Here is a 21,302-nt window from a genome sequence, read left to right on the forward strand (position 1 = left end):
TAATGGTTACAATATATTATGCCTTTCGCCACCAAGATATGAAGGCTCAATAATGCTTGCTCAATTATTTAGGTAGCATTTTCTTTAGATCAAGAAATCTCCATGGGATAAGTATCCCGGCACCCCTGCTAATCAATAGCTCTGGCGATAACATTCTCAGTTTTGTGAGCACATGTAACATTTCAACTAAAATAAGGAAAGCTCAGCTAATTTGTCCAAAGCTACAGTTATATCTCAAGTGAAACATTCCAACTCCAGATCTCATGTAACTGTAGGGATTTTTGCTCGTATCTTAAAATCATTTAATTTATCATTACATCTGGAATAGTAGGTAAATGGCAAGTGGACTCTGATTGGTAGAGGTGTTGCCATGGAGAATACATCAGTTAACTAATGACTGATAGCACTTGTCCTCTTGCCACCCAAACAGCACTTTCTTCTCATGCACTATAAATTGTTGTCCCCTTTACATTTGGTATGCTTGTGAACCGTCCTGATGTGTACAAGACAAAAAGCTTCCACAATGTCTTTTTTCAGCAATACTCAATTTATTTCTGTACACAATCAGCCACCACCAGTCTCACTATTCACTATTTAAAAATTCATCCTTGGAATGTGAACATTACTGGCAAGGCCAGAATTTATTGCCCGTCTGCAGGTGGTGGTGAGCTGCCTACAAGGCCATTTCAGAGGGCAATTAAAGCCAACCCCCACCCACAATGTTGTAGGTCTGACCAGGTAAGGGCAAGATTTTCTCCCTTGAAGGGTAGTAGTGGACTAGATGGGTTTTTAATAACAATCATTACTTTAATGATCACCATTACTGAAGCTAGCTTTTTATTCCAAATTTATTAATTGAATTTAAATTCCTCCAGCTGCCATGGTGGGCTTTGAACTCCTGCCTCCAGAGCATGAGTCCAGGCCATTGGATTACTAGAATAGTAACATTACCACTTTGCCACACTCCCACAGGAGGTAGGTAGGGAAGAATCTAATTATGCCAGAGGCCAGAAAGGTTCAGGTTTTTTTCTTCTAATTCTTTGATTTAGATGTGAACATTGCTGGCAAGACCAGCAATTACTACTCATCCCGAATTAAAGAGTGATATAACAGCCTTGTCAGCAAAGTTGAAGTCTATGGAATAAAAGAGACAGTGGCAGAATGGATATGAAGTTGGCTGAATGACAGGAAGCACAAAGTGGTGGTGGTTTTTTCAGACTGCAGGGTGGTGAATAGTGGGGTTCTCCAGGGGCCAGTAATAGAAGGACTGCTCTTGATGATCTGTATTAATCATCTAGATTTGGGTGTACAGGGCATAATTTCAAACTTTGCAGGTGACAAGAAGCTTGGAACTATTGCCAACTGTGAGGAGGCTAGTGATAGACTTCAAGGGGACATAGGCTAGTGGAATGGGCAGACATGTAGCAGATGAAATTTAATGCAGGGAAGTGTGGAGTGATACATTTTGGTAGGCAGAATGAGGAAAGACAACGTAAATTCTAATTCTAAGGGGGGTACAGGAGCAGAGGGTTTATGTGTACTGATCCTTGAAGGTGGCAGGGCAAGTTGAGAAAGCAGTTAAGGCATAAGAGAGGTAATGGATAAAGCATGGAGGTAATGGTGATTTTTTTTATAAAACATTGGTTCAACCTCAACTGAAGTACTGTGTCCAATTCTGTGCATAACACTTTAGGAAGGATGTAGTGCAGAAAAGGTTTATGAGGATGGTTCTGGGATAAGAGTTTTCAGTTACATTTCCCAGCTCCTCCAAAGAAAATGTTGAGAGGAGGGGTCTGGACAGAGTAGATAGGGAGAAATTGTTCCCATTGGCAGATGGATCAAGAACAAGCAAAACGCTAATTTAAGGTGATTGGCAAAAGAACCAGAGGTGAGACGAAAAAATCTTCTTTATGTATTGAATTAGGATCGAGAATGCACTGCCCGACTGTGTGGTGGAGGAAGATTCAATCATAGCTTCCAAAAGGGAATTGGCTAATTCTCTGAAAAGATTTGCAGGGCTATGGCTTACAGGCAGTAGAGTGGAACGAGATGAGGTGCTATTGCAGAGAGGTGCCATGGACCCAACAGGCCACCTTCAGTGCCATAATCATCCTGTGATTCTATGCATTACTCAAGAAGAGAGTGGGCCACCTTCTTGAACTATTACAGTTTATATGGTTTTGGTACACTGGCAGTGCTGTTAGAAAGGGACTTCTAAGATTTTGACCCAGCTATAGTAAGGAAGCGCAATATAGTTCCCAGTCAGGAGGTAGGGGTCGTTGGTTTGGAAGGTGCTGTCAAAGGAGCCTTGATGGGTTGCTCCTGTGCATCTTGTAGATGCTACACATTGTTGTCAGTCTGGGCCAGTGGCACAGAAAATGAACATTTAAGATAGTGGTCAGGGGTGTTACCCTGGATGATGTCAAGCCTCTTGAATGCTGCTGGAACTGGACTCATCCAGTAGAGTATTGCGTCACACTCCTATCTGTGCCTTCTAGATGGTAGAAAGGCTTTGGGGAGTTGAGGCCAGTTACTCACCACAGTATTCCCAGCCTCTAACCTTCTCTTGTAGCCACAGTATTTATGTGGCAGATCCAGTTAAGTGTATGGTCAACGGTAACCCCAGGATGTTGATGGTAAGTGATTCAGTAATCGTTATGCTGTTGAATATCAAGGGGAGATGGTTGGACTCTCTTGTTGGAGATGGTCATTGCCCGGAACTTGTGTGGTGTGAATGTTACTTGCCACTTGTCAGCCCAAATATGCATGTTGTCCAGGTCTTGCTGCATTTGGACATGGACTGCATCAGTATGAGTCGCCGTGAATGGTGCCAAACATTGTACAATCATCAGCAAACATCCCCACTTCATTGATGAAGCATCTGAAAACAGTTGGACCTGGGACACCTCCCTGAGGAATTCCTACAATTATGGCCTGGAACTGAGATGATTGACCTCCAACAACTACAATCATCTTCCTTTGTGCTAGATATGACTCCAACCAGTAGAGTTTCTGCCCCCCGCCCCCCCCCCCGCCTCCACCCCTCCCCCAATTGCCATTGATGCTAGTTTTGCTAGGGCCCTTGATGCCATACTCGGTCAAATGCTGCCTTGATGTGAAGGGCAGTCACTCTCACCTCACCTCGGGAGTTCAGCTCTTTCGTCCATGTTTGAACCAAGGCTGTAACAAGGTCAGGAGCTGAGTGACACTGGCGGAAGCCAAACTGAGCATAGGTGAGCAGGTTATTGCTAAGCAAGTACCGCTTGATAGCACTGTTGATGACCTCTTGCATTACTTTACTGATGATCAAGAATAGACTGATGGGGCAGTAATTGGCCAGGTTGGATTTGTCCTGCTTTTTATGTACAGGATGATTTTCCACATAGCTGGATAGATGCCAGTATGCTAGCTGTACTGGACAGCTTGGCTAGGGGTGCAGCAAGTACAGGAGCACAATTCTTCAGTGCTTTTGCCAGAATATTGTCAGGGCCCATAGCCTTTGCAGTGTCCAGTGCTTTCAGCTGTTACTTGATATCACATGGAGTGAATTGAATTCGCTGAAGACTGGGCTCTGTGATGCTGGGGACCTTCAGAGGCCAAGATGGATCATCCACTCGGCACTTCTTGCTGAAGATTGTTGCAAGTGCTTCAGCCTCGTATTTTGCACTGATGTACTAGGCTCCCCCATCATTGAGGATGGGTATATTTGTGGAGCCTCCTCCTCCAGTGAGGAATTTAATCGTCCACCACCTTTCATGGCTGGATGTGGCAGGACTGCAGAGCTTGAATCCGATCCTTTGGTTGTGGAATCACTTAGCTCTGTCCATCACTTGCTGCTTATGCTGTTTGGTACGCAGGCAGTGCTGTGTTGTAGCTTCCTCAGTGTGACACCTCATTTTTAGATATGCTTGGTGCTGCTCCTGGCATGCCCTCCTGCACTCTTCATTGAACCATTAATGAAGCAGTTGAAGATGGTTGGGACTACGGCACTACCTTCTGTCTGCTTTTCTTCAGAAGCAGGTTTTTCAGCTGTTTAATCTGCATTCTGCCTTCAGATAGTTTCTATTCCTTTTCGGAAGAAGATTAGCAATTTTTTTTAAGCTCGCTTTCGATCTGACAGCACTCTCTCAAACAATTGCATTAAAAGACTGAGAATTATATCCCAGAAACAGTTTGTCAGTGACAATGCAGGGCACTTTTGGGTGATGGCAGTAATTCAAATGAAGCCATTAGTGATAACAAAGTAAGTCTCTAATTTCCATTCACTGCAACGTTATCTTCATAAAATTCTTTTAATTGCACCCTGACTTGGAAATATATCGCCATTCTTTCACTGTCCTGAGTCAAAATCCTGGAACTCCCTCCCTCACCGTATTGTGCATGTACTTACAGCACATGGGCTACAGCTGTTCAAGAAGGCAGCTCACCACCAGCTTCTCAAGGGCAACTAGGGATGGGCAGTAAGCGCTAGCCCAGCCAGTGAGGCCCACATCCCATGAATGAATAAAAAAAAGATAATTCGAGAAAGCTAATCTTAGGTGGGAGTAATTTATTCACGTAATTCTAATGTTTATTTCGGTGGCAATGAGGGGACAGGAATTTCTTTGGCAGTTTACTTGCTTTTGAAGTAAGGTCTTTCCACCTTGGAAAATTACAAAATTAATTGAGGGAAACAAATATTTGATCAGAGTTTATAACGTTGTTTGTAACTAGAAGAAGTCTTTCAATGTTGATTTTCATCATTCACACTGTATTTTTAAACATTATTGAACTTGAGCATAATAACAACAACGCAACAAGGAATATTTCACAAGTTTAATTTTAATTAGCAATCACAATAGAACCTCTTTAGAAAGAAAACAACCAATCACACAACACTGAATAGACTGGTAAGCTCTAGCAGTAGAACACTAGAGTGCCAAATAATGTGGCCAAATTAAAGTGGCCATGGTTTGAAACCCAGGCCAAATTTTTAACCCCTCCTTTGCCCAATGACAGCAGTGTGCAGGAGGGATTAAAATTAGAAAATTCTAGCTTCTGGCTCCAATTTGCTATATTCCCAGCCTCCATAAACGGTTATGACGGACTTATGGCAGCATCAAGGATCCTACTAAAAGTAGGCAGGAGTCAACTTAATATTCAAGAATGGCAGCCTGATATCATTGGCATCATAACAAAACCTTTACTTCAAGTTTTGGAGAGTCTTGCGCTGTCTACAGTATAGGAACAAAAGCAAGGTGGGAGGTGCCAAATAGCCAAAAGAAATCCGAGATAATTTTTTTCAAAATTATTTTTCTCAGAACTCCTTTTGGACCAGATAGGACAGGAATACTCCCCAAGAGTCCGAGTCTTCCTAGCCTGGCCTTCTTCCGATCGCTGGCTCCTCTGGCCCCCCCCTCCCAATCGATTAGAGTCTTTGCTTCCACTGACCATTTCCACGCGCCTTTGATTGCAGCCTTTGCTGCCATTTCCTGCTCCCACTTTCTATCTTTGGGCGGACTGCCAGCAGCTTTTAATGAAAGGAAGCCCTGCAATTAGGATTGACAGAGCCTGCATGCTTCCAGAATCTGATGGTGCACCAACCCCTTTCAAAATCAAGCCGCTAGTCTCTGGAATTTGCTTACTTGCAATTGGGAAAGTTGTCAGTTCTTGGCTCAGTCACTAGATGGAGCACCTCTTTTTGAGCTGGGAATAAGAAATGACGAAAGAAAGGAACTCAAAATGGATGACCGATGTTCTGCCCTACATGAAGATAACTCCCATCTTGCAGTGTTGTACCACTGTCAACCATGGAGCAATCCACAGCCCAGAATATTGTTGTTCTCCCAGATGAAAGGGATGGGGTGGAGAGTAGTAGTACTTAAATGATTAGGAATAAAAATATTAGAAAGCAACATTATTTCATTTTGATGTGCCTGAAATAACCACTTCAGCAAATAAGTACAAAATATGTTTTACTAATTTAAAACAGATTATTGTATTCAAACTGCTCAGCAGAAGCATTAAACATTAATGTCAATTACTTTTAAACAACCATTTCAAAACTCATTTTAAGTTTTTTATTCAAATTTTAATGGTGTGTAGTTCATGCAACCATACTTTGAATTTGTGATATGACAGTAAACAGATACATTGATAACTTAAACCCATCAGCTTCTTTAACTTCCATTTTAAAAAATATTTGAGTTCTCTTGTCTAACAAAAAAATGATTTTCACAAAACAATAGTCTACAGAAATGAACGCTGATACAAATTAGTGCATTCAATTGCATTTATAAAGTCTTACAAAGTTTCTTTAACCTAACATAAGCTTTATGAAATATATTGATGCATAATAAATAAAATAGCAAAACATAAGCAAATCAATTGCCATGTAACGTCAATTTGTGGCATTGCAAAATCATTGTCCAGAAACTTGGAGTTTTCTACAAAATCTACAGTGTTACCTTAGCACAGTGTCTCAGACAAATGACTTGATAACAATACCTATTCATTCTTAAAAGGGATACCGTCCCCGGTGGCTCAGCATGTTTATCCAGTGAGCAGCTGGAAGATCGCAGTTTTGATCCCTAGTCTGTGCTGAGTTCGGTGATCTTAGCTGGGGCATCAGTAAGGATGCTTCAATGGTCTAAGCGCATGCTGGGGTAGGGAAATGGAAAATCACCCAGGGTTCTCACATCTGATCGCTATCCAACAGCCCCACTGGAAGTGCACGTGTGGATGTCAGGTGAGGATAGCATTAGGCTTCTCTGTGATGTCCCCTGCGGTTAAATACCCGTATGACACTCACACGTGAATAACAGCCATTTGGATGAGATACTGGAGGGCGACCGGCGCCCCGGAACTGGATCCCAAAGAATCAGCACCTTCAGGAGACGAGGGTGGAGGAGAAAATTGGCAAGAAATTTCTTTTAATTGTTAAAGGGATAGAAACATCGTAAGCATATTTGGGAAAACTAATTTGATCACGTGACCTTCAGTGTCTTAATATCTTTATAAGGAGTTTCAAATGGATAGTCTTCAGATATGCTCTTCCATTATTCAAGTTTAGCTGTGTTGCGCTGAGGTTCCATTGAACTATTCCATTGTTTTGGGTCCATCGGTATCATAAAGTTATAGTGTTTTGACTTTAGCTATGATGTGATCTCAAGTTCTAGAAGGTTGCTGAACATTACAAACCATTTTCACACAATTGTAACAAAGGTCTTTAACATTTATGCCAAAAATGTGAATTTAACCCTCAAAAAAAATCTGTACAGTAGAAATTCCAAACTGTAAACAAGGTGTACAAACACTGAAAAAGAAAATGGTGGTTCACAAACCAACCATGTACTTCATATACCACTGGCCCATTAAGGACATGTGCTATTGAATGGTACATCCCTTTCAGGCTGCAACACAGAATTTCAACAGCATCCATAATACAAATCTGGGTCGAGAAGATGCAACAATTCACATGCAAGAGTGAAGGGTGATTGCAGATATAGTTTACTGCTCTAATCTCTGGCCAATTAAGGTTAGATAGATTAATGATTAATTTCCTTGAAAATCAATCATAATTTTGGATGAAGGGTATACATAGAGAAAGGTATTAAAGGCTTATTTTATGTTTCCCAACTATTCAATAGAAGGCTCTGCATTATGGTTGCTAATGCAATTCTGCACAGCCTAGTCTAATGACAAGGCACACATTAATTTAAAAAAATTAAAAGAAACTTAAAAAAATACGTGAACTGAACAGGAAGGATGAAAATCATTTAAGGCTGTTTAAGTGGCTGAGAGAAAAGCATGTAAACTAATTTAAAGCTGAAGACCATACTGGAACACATCCTTCAGCAGAGCAATTAAAGACGGTTAAAGTTCAGGTGTGACCTCTGTATGCAAATGATGAGGACGTCATCCTGTATGGGTGCAAGGCAGAAATACCTTTACGCAAAGAGTCAGTAGCGAGATTAGTACCTAGAGTCCTCTAGCGCAATTATGACTGTTTTAACCGTTTGCGTGGAATACCAAATGGTGGGCACTGTGCAGTCGCCAAAGCTCGGAAGGCCTCTGCAACTAAGTGAGGGTGGGAGTGGATCATCGACTTCCAGCCTTCTGTCTCCATCACATCTGTGGCATGGCTGCAAATAAGTCAAGTGATAAAGTTCATCAGACTAATCATCATCTGTAATATTCATAATAATTTGTATTCAAGTGTCCATAGCTATTATTGTTATTTATATTTATAAACCAACAAACACAATGATTTTACCTTTTTTGAGGGTTCATTTTAGGTGGCCAAGTTTCATTTTGGGTCTGTGGCTTTCATTTTTCTGTGGCTAAAATTAGCAGATTTTCCAGTGAATTTAAGCAAAATCTAACTAGCTGACGTTGGGGAAAATTCTCTATTTCTTTATAGCATTGTTTCCCAGACCATTCCTTCTTCTAATGCACCCACCATTTTATTTACCCTCACCCCTTTTGGCTGTTCCTAGATTCTTGGTCTTTCTTTGTGCATTCTTCCAATCCTCATTTGAACTGTAAAAGGCCAAACTTCCCCCTACTCCAAGTGGATTTCAACTCATCCTCTCAATCATTGAACAGAAAAGCAAGCTGAATGTGCTGAAGCAGTTACATCTTGCCCATTCTTCATGCCTTTATACTTAATTTTTATGTATATTCTGGAAATGGAATGGAGCTAAACTACTTAATTTTTTTATTTGTTCATGGGATATGGGCATTCCTGGCTAGGCCTGCATTAACTGCCCGTCCCTAATTGCCCATGAGAACTGAGTGGCTTGTTAGGCCATTTCAGAGGGCATTTAAAAGTTAAACAGATTGCTGTGGGTGTGGAGTCACGTGTAGGCCAGACTAGGTAAGGACAGCAGGTTTTCTTCCCCATTGGGCATTACTGAACCAGATGGGTTTTTACGACAATCAACAATGGTTTCATGGTCATTTGACTTTTAATTTCAGATTTTTTAAATTAAATTCAAATATCGCCATCTGCCGTGGTCCCCAGAGCATTACCCTCGGTATCTGGATTACAAGTCCAGTGACAATACCACTATGCCTAGTGTTTACATGTGTTGACTTCGGCATAATTTATATTTCAGTCTCCACCATGCAAAAACTAACACATTGCTGCAGACTTTCTGCTTTCCGGGCAATTGCCAATTCTGGCGCAAACTGCAGCCTTTGTGAAAAGTGCTTCACTCTGCCTTCCTCCCCAAGCTTCCACTCAAACTTATCTGCATATTGCCAAATACAAAATCTGACTTGAATCAGCAAATTCAGGAGTTTTAAAATGTAATTTTTAAAAAAAGATATTTCTTTAAAAATGATATATTTAAAAGGTGGTAACATAACATTTAATCAGTGCAGCCAAAAATTAGTTTCTGAAAAATAAGCATTTTAAATGAGTGCTAATCCACCATTCATAAGTTTTAAATTACTGAAAATTACTTTTAAAAACATACAAGACTTTTGTAGTTAGATTGGGGGACTGTAGTCAATTCTATAGCAAATTAAACATTCAAAAGTTTAGAAGAGTGAGGGGAGATTTGATTGAAGTATACATGATCCTGAACAGCCTTGACAAGGTGGGCTTTGAAAGGATGTTTCCTCCTGTGGATGAGTCCAGAACTAGGGGGCACTGTTTTAAAATTAGGGGTCGCCTTTTAGGACAGAGAGGAGGAGAAATTTTCTCTGAGGGTTGTGCAACTTTGGAACTCTGTCTCAGAAGGCAGTGGAGGCGGGGTCATTGAATATTTTCAAGGCAAAGGTAGGTAAATTCATGTTATGCAAGGGAATCAAAGGTTATCAGAGGTAGATAGGAATGTGGAAATTGAAACACAAGATGATCAGCCATGATCTTATTGAATAGCAGAGCAGACTCGAGGGGCTGTATGTTCTACTCCTGTTCCTATTTTTTATGTTCTTAAAACCTTTTATCCCATACCTATTAGTGTCCTCACGTCCAGAAGGTCCAACTTAATTTTTAGAGCACCCTCAAACAAGTGCAATTAGTGGAAATTCCCCAAGTGATTCATTTTATCTGGGGATGCGACCAGTTTTGTGGGTGGGGTCTGCTTCTAACGTGATGGTGCTAAAACTATTGCAAAGACTGGGGAAACTGAAGTTGCGCTAACGCAATGTGTTTAAAATTCCATGAGCTTTTGCGCCAGTTATGTGGATGTGGCCAAATTGTGAGGCAAAACTGTTTAGTCAAGCAGAAAATCCAGACCATTGGCATTACTAAGTGTATAAATTGTTTTAACATTTTTGTGATTTATCTCTCCTTTAGATCTTAAATGGTACTTTATCAAGATTATCATGGGTGAGGCACTCTGTATTTAAAAACAGAAACTGCTGGAAATACTCTGCAGGTCAGGCAGAACTTCTGGAGAGAAAAATAGGGTTAACATTTCAGATTGATGACCTTTCGTCAAGAGCTGGGAAAAAGTAGAGATCTAATAGGTGTGAGCAAGTGGGGGTGGGGTGGGAAAATTAACAAAAGTGAAGATCTTTGGTAGCGTGAAGGCAATAGAAATTAAATAACAAAAAAAGTTCATTGTGCAAGGTCCAAGTAATGGGACAAGTTTAAAAAAGTGTGCCAACAGGGAGGTGTGAACATCAGGATCATTAAAGCGAAACAAAAGGGGAAAGAAAAGAGAAAAACAAAAGTCAGCATAGAAAAAGGAAATAAAATGGGGGCATGGTTATGATCTGAGTCCAGAAGGCTGTAAAGTGCCTACTCAAAAGATGAGGTTCCTTGAACTTCATTGTAACACTGGAGGAGGCAGAGGGCAGGGAGCAAGGTGGAAAACTAAAATAATAGGCAAGAGGAAGCTTGGGGGGGTCATGCTTTGTTCAGTCTGCAAACATGGTCCCAAGCTTCTGCCCGTCAATATAGTTCTCCAATTTGCTCCCACTCTGACCTCTCTGCTCTCGGCCTCCTATGGTGTTCCATTGAAGCTCAATGTAAGCTCAAGGAACATTACCTCATCTTTTAAGCACTTTAAAGCCTTCCAGATTCTAGATTGAGTTAAACAATTTCAGATCATAACCACTATCCTCCATTTTATTTCCTTTTCCCTTGGTTTTTTTCTCATTTTCCTATTTCTGTTCTTTAAGACAGCAGATGTTCATGATTCAGTGATTCATACCTCCTCTAGATCCGTCTTTTGTTTGCCTGTCCCATTACCTCTCTCTCTTTGGCCTTGCACCTTGAGCACTTTCATCATTTAATCTATGCTGCCTTCCATCTTATCACAGGCCTACCCTTTTTGTTCCGTTTCCCACACTTCCTGCCCCCACCCCCACCACTTTCACTTGGTTAAAACCTATCACATTCTAACTTTTCCCAGTTCTCATGAAAGATCACCGACCTGAAACAATAACTTTCTTTTTCTTTCCTGAGATGCTGCTAGACTTGCTGAGTGTTTCCAGCAATTTCTGATTTTATTTTAAGATTTCCAAAATCTTAAAACTATAGCACATTTTAAAAGGAACTCTAGAATCTGTTAGTATTGGATTTTAATGTTACATCAGGTATCTGCCAATATTTAAAAATAAAGATTTCCTAATTTATTATAACCGAAATTGCAGTATACATTCTTTGCGCATGTGAACGAGTCCTAGCAGAAATATTTATTGTAAAGAAATATGGGAGTTTTCAATTTTTAAAATTGTACTTTTAAAAGGGCAAGTCAAACATCACAAAATAAAATCCCAATGCATAGCTTTAGTTTGCAGTGAAGCTGGAACAAAGTTGCACAAATTTACTGCAAGATTTTTGGGAATATAAAATTATATATATTCACAATTAAAACCAAGGTAAATAGTGTTACATAGGCATTTATACAGTATTGATTCAACAAATCTTTTATTTCTAAGTTCAAAAATAGGCTTTAAACAAATCCATGCATGCATAGCAATTATTCTGTCCCTTGTGACATCTTGTACATTTCTTAGTCATATTTACAATATTCAAAACTTTTCCATGTTACTGCACAACACAGCTATGTAATAGTAGGATTGAATAATTGGACCCCAGTGCACTAGGAACAGTAAAATTGAAAAAAAGAAACTATTTCCTTCATGACCAAGAACAAAAGTTATATAAAGATTACATGGAAAAGTGATCTAAAATGGCTGTTATATTTATAAATAATCATAATGTAGCATGGGCGGAATGAAAAAAAGAGTGGCTTCTATAAATGCTTTTTACATCACTTAAAAAAACTTTCTAAATCTATTTGCAATCTGAGAGATGGCAAAACTTTGAAGCCCTTCTTTGCTCTCTGCAGTCATATGACGAAAGTAGTGCTGCCTACTTTGCAGGTCTTAAATTGTTTTGTACTTTTCTGTCCCTTTATAAGAACACAAGGTACTCTCAGATTAGACAGTGATATACAAATGTGGCTACAAAATGCATGATAATAAACTTAAAAAACCAAATTTAATAACCAGTCTTTTTAATTTTTCCACTTTACTTACTTGTTACTCCAGTTTTTTCCGTCCTTACACCCAAGTTGTCGGAGAACACTGCACCTGTGATGGAACAATAGTAACAGAAAATAAAAAGATTCAGCATCACAAACTCAAAAGATAGGTTTGGCAGCCAAGATTTCATACGAACTAACAGCAGGAGTAGGCCATTCGGCCCTTTGAGACTGCTCCGCCATTCAATAAGATCATGGCTGATTTGATTTTAACATCAACTTCATATTTCTGGCTACCCCTGATAACCTTTCACCCCCCCCCCCCTTTGCTTATTAAGAATCTATCCACCTTTGCCTTAAAGACATTCAAGCACTCTGCCTCAACTGCCTTTTGAGGAAGAGAATTCCAAAGTCTCACAACCCTCAGATAAAAACAATTCTCCTCACCTCTGTCTAAATGGGCAGCCCCTTATTTTGAAACAGTGATGTCAGGTTCTAGATTCTCCCACAAGTGGAAACATCCATTCCACATCTCCACTGTCAAGTTCCCTCAGATTCTTATATGTTTCAATCAAGTCACCTCTCACTCTTCTAACTCTAGTGGATACAAGCTTGCCTGAGCAGCCTTTCCTTATTAGATAACATGCCCATTCCTGGTATTAATCTAGTAAACCTTCTCTGAACTGCTTCTAATGCACTTGGATCTTTCTTTAAATAAGGAGACCAATACCATATACAGTACTCCGGATGTGGTCTTACCAATACCTTGTATAAGTGAAACATAACCTCGCTATTCTTGTATTCAATTACCCTTGCAATAAACAATAACATTCTATTAGCTTTGCTAATTACTTGCTGTACCTGCAGACTAGCCTTTTGTGATTCATGTGCTAGGACACCAGATCCTCTGCATCTCAGAGCTTTGCAATCTCTCACCGTTTAGATAATATGCTTCTCTTTTATTCGTCCTGCCAAAATGGACAACTTCATATTTTCTCCTATTTGCCAGATCTGTGTCCATTCACCTATCTTTTGTAGCCTCCTTATGTCCTTTGCACAACTTACTTTCCTACCTATTTTTGTGTCTTCAGCAAATTTAGCAACCATACCATTGGTCCCTTCATCAAAATCATTTACATAAATTATAAAGAGTTAAGGTCCCAGCACTGATTCCTGTGGCACACCATTTGTCACATCTTGCCAATGAGAAAACGAGCCATTTATGCCTATTGTTTTCTGTTAGCTAGCTAATGCCAATGTTACCCCCTGCACCATGAGCTTTTATTTTCCGCAACAACCTTTGATGAGGCACCTTATCAAATGCCTTCTGAAAATCTAAGTGCAGTACATCCACCCCTTTAGCCACAGCACCTGTTACTTCCTCAAGGAACTCCAATAAATTGGTTAAACAAGATTTCTCTTTCACAAAACCATCTTTACTCTGATTACTTTTGAATTTATCTAAGTTCCCTGTTATATTGTTTTTAATAATAGCTTCTAACATTTTCCCGATGACAGATGTCAAGCTAACTGGCCTATAGTTTCCTGCTTTATGTCTCCTTCCCTTTTTGAATAAAGCAGTTCAAATGACTGAAAGTTATGACACTTGCCTGTTAATGAAGTCTATTGCTTGTGCTTTCAGCTGCTCTGCACTGTGCAAATCTGCAAGAATGAGAATTTCTGCAACATTTTCAACTGAGAGGTTACTACACAAGGTTTCTTCACACATAACCTTTAGACGATCTAGTGCGTACTGTAGGGGGAGCAAAAAATATTGATTACTTCACAAAACTGGCAACTGTCGATAAGAAGCATACTAGATTTAGATTTGGTCTACATTAACATGCTCGCTAGTTGTGCAAGTGAACCTTCCTTCCTAAAACAGTTTAAAAAAAAAAGTTAACAGCAGAACCTTGTCCCAACCAAAAATATCTTTCTTACTAATGAATCAAATGTTGACAAAAAAGTGACTTAAAAAGTTTTGAAAAGTGATGTCACATTAAGTGCATAATTTTAACCACGTGCAAGTGACTGGGTTTTGAATAGGTTAAAATTGGGCCCTATTTCTCAGCATAAACAAAAATGACAAAGCTATCTGTCTACTGAAGGTCAGGATAAAAATGGCTCAAGTAAGATAATTATCAATTACCATTCAATTACTTGGTCAGTGTTCCCTCCCGTTTCTCAAAATACACCGTCATCCCATGATGTATTCACAACTGCAGTAAAGTACTGCTGTTCATGGGGGTTATGTTCCTGTGAAATCTCACGAAGGGCGAATTTGTAATGGGAGTGAATGAGATAGATTCCAGCCAGCCCAAAATTTGATATTTTTAAAGAAAAAGAGGCAATAAAAACAAATGTTTTTGAGTAAATTCAAGATTTTACTGCAGAAATTGTTTGACAATGCAAGAAGACAAGAACAATATACAAGTTGTCAATTATGCATAGTACAAATTACAGGACAGTAGTGTACTTGAGAGTGGAGGTAAAGGGAGTGGGTGAAGTGGCTGAAAAGAACAATGTTATTGTTGACTGCTTTGCCTTTTCCTTTACAATTTTGTAAGTTCTTGGTAAGGATAACAGCAGTGTCAATCGCTCTACAAAAGACAATTCTTTTTTCCATGCTTGTAACATGGTATGTCATCTGTTTTTTCAAATCTTCAGCTGAGATCTGCCATCATCTTGTGTGTGAATTGAGCCTTCTTAGACTCTTCTTCCCGCACCTGTTTAGTTCCATTAAATTTCAATAGTTCAACCAATTCTTCCGTAGAGAATTCCTCTTCATGAGGCTGAAGCAGCTCATCCACTTCATCTGTGGTCAGGTCTTCAAAACCTTCCCCTCCAACTTGTTTTGCCAAGTCAACAATCCTGGCCACTTCAGCATCCATGTTGGGGAAGCCATTGAAATAATTCACAGCCTCAGGCCAAACCTTTTTTCCAACAGGCATTTATGGCTGAAGCTCTAACTTCATCCCAAGAGTTCATAAATATGCCTAATGATATAAGGATATTGAATTCCTTCCAGTAATCACAGTCTGTGGTTGAAAGGCCTGCTTCCTGAAAGATGTGGCTGAACCTCTGTCAGGTGAAGTAAGCCTTCAATGAGGCAATGACCCTTGGTGAGGTCACATTTGGGTAAAAGCAAAATGTTAACATCTGGATGAATCTCTGCAAGAGAGTGCAGATGCCCAGGTGCATTATCGAGAATTAGTAGGACCTTGAAAGACAGGTTCTTTTCCCTCAGCTAAGTCCTCACCTATGGCAGAAAGCAAATGGCAAACCAGTCTTCAAATACTACTGGTGTAACCCAGGCATTGTTGTTGCCTTCCAAATGATGATTTGGACTGATGAGGTTTATTTTTCCCTTTAAAAGTTTGAGGGTTTTCTGACCTATAAACCAACATTGGTTTATTTTTAAAACCTACTATGTGCCAATGTGGCTGAAGTGTCAGCCTGTCCTTGCACAGCTTTAAAGCCAGGAGCTGTCTTTTCTTTTTTTTTGATATATAGGTCCTATCTGGCATCTTTTTCCAGAACTGGCCAGTTTTGTCTGCGTTGACCTGCTCTGCCTGGTGGCCTCTCTCCTCAATGTATTCCTACAGCAACTTGGGAAACTGTCCTGCAGCTGCATGGTCAGCTGAAGCAGCCTCCTACCAAATTCACATTTTGCAGCCTGAAACATATTTTAAAGCGATCAAACCATCCTGTGCTGGCTGAGAATCCCTTGGAAGTCAAAGGAGAGGCACCTTCTGCACCACCTTCATTGTCACCAGTGACACCAGCACTACCCTCCTTACTACTCTATGTGCTGGTACAATTCAAGTGCCTTATTTCGAATAATTGGACCAGTAACTGGGGTCCTCCTTTGATGCTGGTGCTCTATCCACACATTGAGTAACTTCTCCATTTCTCTATATGCGTAACTCTCCTACTCACAAAAGTTAACCTAGCAGTATGACTACCAGTGGCCTTTTTTTTTTCCAGACTGCCTAATGTACCTGTTGGTGGATTCATTGACAGGGTATTCCCTGGCCAACATGGTGGCACTTGCACTATTTTTCACTCTATTGTGGCTTTTTGTTCAAGTGTCATCACTCTCCTGGGATGTTTTTTGCTTAGCTCTGACACTGATTTTTAGGAAAGTGCTGTACGTTTGGGAATTACTGTACCTTGGAAATCACAGCAAACCATGTGCAGGTAGAGACAGCACATACGCAGTGTGCACTTTCTATGTGGGAAAGACAACATGGAAACCTCGTTTTTTTATGGCCTCTAATTCTTTTAATTATTTTGGGACCAACATATCTTTAGATGAGAAATTTTAAATGTTAAATCACGATGGGTGAAGATTTGAGGTTGTGAACTGCGATTGGGTGTACAAACACTTTCGCGCGGGTAAACAAATTCGCGATAGAAGAGGTCGTGAACAGCCAGAATTGACTGTATAACAATACGTTAGCTTTCATGTGAAAAGTCAGCTCAAATCATGCAAATGGAATGTAACAGGAATTTGTGTACTTATCTTGGATAACTTTAAATAGGGCGAATTTATCTTAAAAATGGCAAAAGCCAACCTTAGCTGCAGAGTGCATATCTGTAAGAATGAGAATTGCTGCAACATTTTCTACTGAGTGGCTACGACAAAAGGTTTCTTTACACATACTCTTTCTTTACACAACCTTTAGACAATCAAACTTTCGACAATCCTTTATGTACTGGAAGGAGGAGAATCTTGATTACCTCACAAAATTGGCAAATGGCAATTTAAAAACATCTGTTATTGGCTGTAGATTTGATTATATGCTTAGACAAAAGGTGCACATTCCCCATCATGGCAGTACTGTCTTTTCAGTAAGTTTCAGGCTGTTGCTTCCACTATTCTACAAGAAAAACCTTTCAAGGTTTTATCCCAATTTACGTGCAGACATTCAATTCCCTTTGTCCAAGAGTCCAAGCATACATTTAAAAGATACCCCAGATCAAGCTAACCCATGCCATTTAATATCATAGAACACAGGAGGTTGTCATTGGGTCCACTGTGCTTCTATAAACTCGCAAGAACTTTCCAATTAGTCCCATTCCCCATAGCCCAGCAGAAGTTTCTTTCAAGTATTCAATTTAATTTTCTTTTGAAATTTTGAATCTGCTTCCAATGCCCTTTTAAAGCAGTACATAGAAATGTAGAAAATAGGAACAGGAGGCCATTCAGCTCTTCGAGCCTGCTCTGCCATTCATCATAATCATGGCTGATCATCCAACTCAATAGCCTGCTCCCGCTTTCTCCCCATATCCTTTGATCCCTTTTGACCCAAGAGCTATATCTAACTCCTTCTTGAAAACATACAATGTTTTGGCCTCAACTATTTTCTGTGGTAGTGAATTCCACAGGCTCACCACTCTCTGGTGAAGAAATTTCTCCTCATCTCAGTCCTAAATGGTCCAGCCCGTATCTTCAGACTGTGACTCCCCACCATCGGGAACATCCTTTCTGTATCTACCCTGTCTATTCCTGTTCGAATTGTATAGGTTTCTATGAGATCCACCCACCCCATTCTTCTTAACTCCAATGAATATAATCCTAACCAACTCAATCTCTCCTTATATGTCAGTCCCACCATCCCAGGAATTAGTTGGGTAGACCTTCGCTACACTCCCTCTATAGCAAGAGCATCCTTCCTCGGATAAGGAGACCAAAACTGCACACAATATACTAGGTGTGGTCTCACCAAGGCCCTGTATAATTGCAGCAAGACATCCCTGCTCCTGTACTCAAATCCTCTTGCTATGAAGGCTAACATACCATTTGCCTTCTTTACCATCTGCTGTACCTGCAAGCTTACCTTCAGCGACTAGTGTACGAGGACACCCAGGTCTCGTTGTACATTCCCCTCTTTCAATTTATAGCCATTCAGATAATAATCTGCCTTCCTGTTTTTGCTACCAAAGTGGATAACTTCATATTTATCCACATTATACTGTATCTGCCATGCATTTGCCCACAGCTTGTACAAATCACACTGAAGCATCTTGTGCATTCTCCTCATAGCCTACCCTCCCACCCAGTTTGTGTCATCTGTAAATCTGGAGATGTTACATTTAGTTCCCCCATCTAAATCATTAATATATATTGTGAATAGCTGGGGGCCCAGCACCGATCCCTGCGGTACCCCACTAGTCACTGCCTGCCATTTGTAAAAGGGCCATTTATTCCTACTCTTTGTTTCCGATCTGCCAACCAGTTTTCTATCCATCTCAATACATTACGGCCAATCACATGCACTTTAATTTTACACGTTAATCTTTTATGTGGGACTTTGTCGAAAGCCTTCTGAAAGTCCAAAAAACCACATCTACTGGCTCCTCCTCATCAACTGTAATAGTTACATCCTCGAAAAATTCCAGATTTGTCAAGCATGATTTCTCTTCCATAAATCCATGCTGACTCTGTCCGATTCTGCCACTGTTTTCCCAGTGCTCAGCTATTAAATCTTTTATAATGGACTCTAGAATTTTCTCAACTACCAACGTCAGGCCGACTGGTCTATAATTCCCTGTTTTCTCTCTTCTTATCTTTTTAAATAGTGGGGTTACATTAGCTACCCTCCAATCTGTAGGAACTGTTCCAGAGTCTATAGTATCTCAGAAGATGACTACCAATGCATCCACTATTTCTAGGGCCACTTCCTTAAGTACTCTGGGATGTAGATTATCAGGCCCTGGGGATTTATCGGCCTTCAATCCCATCAATTTCCCCAACACCATTTCCCTACTAATACTGATTTCTTTCAGTTCCTCCCTCTCACTAAACCCTGTGTTGCCCAACATTTCTGGTATGTTCTTTGTGTCCTCCTTTGTGAAGACAGAACCAAAGTATGTATTTAGTTGGTCAGCCATTTCTTTGTTCTCCATTATAAATTTCCCTGTTTCTGACTGTAAGGGACCTACATTTGTCTTCAATCTTTTTCTCTTCACATACCTATAAAAACTGACTGTAAAAGTTTCTATGTTCCCCGCAAGCTTACTCTCATACTCTATTTTCCCCTTCTTAATCAATCCCTTGGTCCTCCTCTGGTGAATTCTAAACTGCTCCCAATCCTCAGGTCTATTGTTTTTTCTGGCAATTTCTGGCCATGGTACATTCCAGATCATAGAAACTAGGAGCAGGAGTAGGTCATTCGGCCCTTCGAGCCTGCTCCGCCATTCATTATGATCATGGCTGCTCATCCAACTCACTAGCCTGCTCCCGCTTTCTCCCCATACCCTTTGATCCCTTTCGCCCCAGATCATTACAACTTACTGCAAATTTTTCTTCCTCAGCATCTGATTGTTTTGCCAATTACCTTAAATCTGCATCCTCTAGTTTCTGAACCCTTTGCCACCGAAAACAGATTCTCTTTACTTTTCAACTTGTCCGGTCACCTTGAAAGATTATGTACCTACACTCCCAGCTCTCTCTATTCCTGCACTCCCTTTAAAATTGTATCATTGGGCATATATTGTATTCCCTTATTCTTTCTACCAAAATGTATCTCTCCACACTTTTCCGCTTTAAAATTTCACCTGGCATGTGCCTGTCCATTTCCCCAGCCTGTCTGTGTCCTCCTTAAGCCTGTTACTGCAGTACTTTACTGCACTGTTGACTAAATTTCCAAAGTTTTAATCAGTTACAAATTTTGAAATTATACCCTGGACATCCAACTCCTGGCTGTTAACATACAACCAAAGAACAAGCGCTAGACACAGTAGCAACCCCTGGGGGACTGCAAACTTCTTTCCAGGCTGAAAAACAACTGTTTACCACCCATCACTATGCTTTTTGTCCCTTAGCCAATTTTGTATGCGCACAGCCACTATGCCTGTAATCCCATGGGTGTCAATTTTGCTAACAAGTGTATCTTGTATACTTTTATAAGGTCCCTTCTCAGTTGTCTCTATGGAATGCAAAATAGGTCCAGCCTCTCTCATTTTCCCTCATAACTAAATCCTTTACTCAAATGAATTCGAATTGCCTCCATTCCTTGAATATTTCCCTTATGCCTTGCTAACATAAACTAACACAGTATTCAAAATAATGAAAACAGATAATGCTGGAATCAGTCAACAGGTCAGGTGGCATCGGTGGACAAAGAAACTGAGTTAACATTTTACAGTTACTTCTTTCAGTGTAAGTATACAGTATTGTTACTCACAATGTGGTCTCTGCTATACTGGGAAGACAAAATACACATCATCATTTAATTTCTAGTGCCTTCCACCACACAACAGACGTTCCCTGTGGTTCTTTCACCTCCTCCCCTTTTCCCTACCTGTGTTCTTGCATAAAAGCTCCAACTAATCTTTCACAGTTCTGATGAAAGGTCAACACCTTGAAATATTAATCCTGTTTCTTTCTCCACAGATGCTGCCTGACCTGATGTTTGTTTTTTTAAAACTCTTTCATAGAATATTGGCATCGTGGGCAAGGCCAACATTTGTTGTCCATCCCTAACTCCCCATGAACTGGGCAGCTTGCTAGACCATTTCAGAGAGCAGTTAAGAGTCAACCACATTGCTGCAGGTATGGAGTCACATGTAGGCCAGACCAGGTAAGGTGGCAGATTGCCTTCCCTAAAAAGACATTAGTGGGTTTATATGACAATCGACGAGGATTTCAAATACTGAGGCTAGCTTTATATTCCATGTTTATTAATTGAATTCAAATTCCACCAGCTGCTGTGGTGGAATATGAACCCATGTCCAAACAGCAATAGCCTGGGCATCTGGATAACGAGTCCAGTGACATTACCACAATGCCACCATTTCCTCACCCCCAGATGTCAGATTTCCAGCATCCACAGTATTTTGCTTTTGTAATAGTATTAAAGTTGTGAT

The 21,302-nt window shown here is 40.2% G+C and overlaps 1 protein-coding gene across 10 annotated transcripts in view; it reads right to left on the bottom strand.

Moving 5' to 3' along the window:
• Positions 1–4,803: 4,803 nt before the first annotated feature.
• Positions 4,804–21,302, bottom strand: part of spopla (speckle type BTB/POZ protein like a) — a 234,251-nt gene continuing 217,752 nt past the window's right edge. For all 10 annotated transcript variants that reach the window (XM_041201293.1, XM_041201299.1, XM_041201292.1 and 7 more), the window contains 3 exons: positions 14,039–14,181; positions 12,484–12,537; positions 4,804–8,123 (listed from right to left, as the gene is read on the bottom strand). In XM_041201293.1, the coding sequence (XP_041057227.1) occupies positions 7,979–8,123; positions 12,484–12,537; positions 14,039–14,181 (342 nt within the window). In that variant the 3' untranslated portion in view covers positions 4,804–7,978. The remainder of the gene's footprint in view (positions 8,124–12,483; positions 12,538–14,038; positions 14,182–21,302) is intronic.

This window comes from Carcharodon carcharias, chromosome 12, assembly GCF_017639515.1.
Source record: "Carcharodon carcharias isolate sCarCar2 chromosome 12, sCarCar2.pri, whole genome shotgun sequence".
NCBI lineage: Eukaryota > Metazoa > Chordata > Chondrichthyes > Lamniformes > Lamnidae > Carcharodon > Carcharodon carcharias.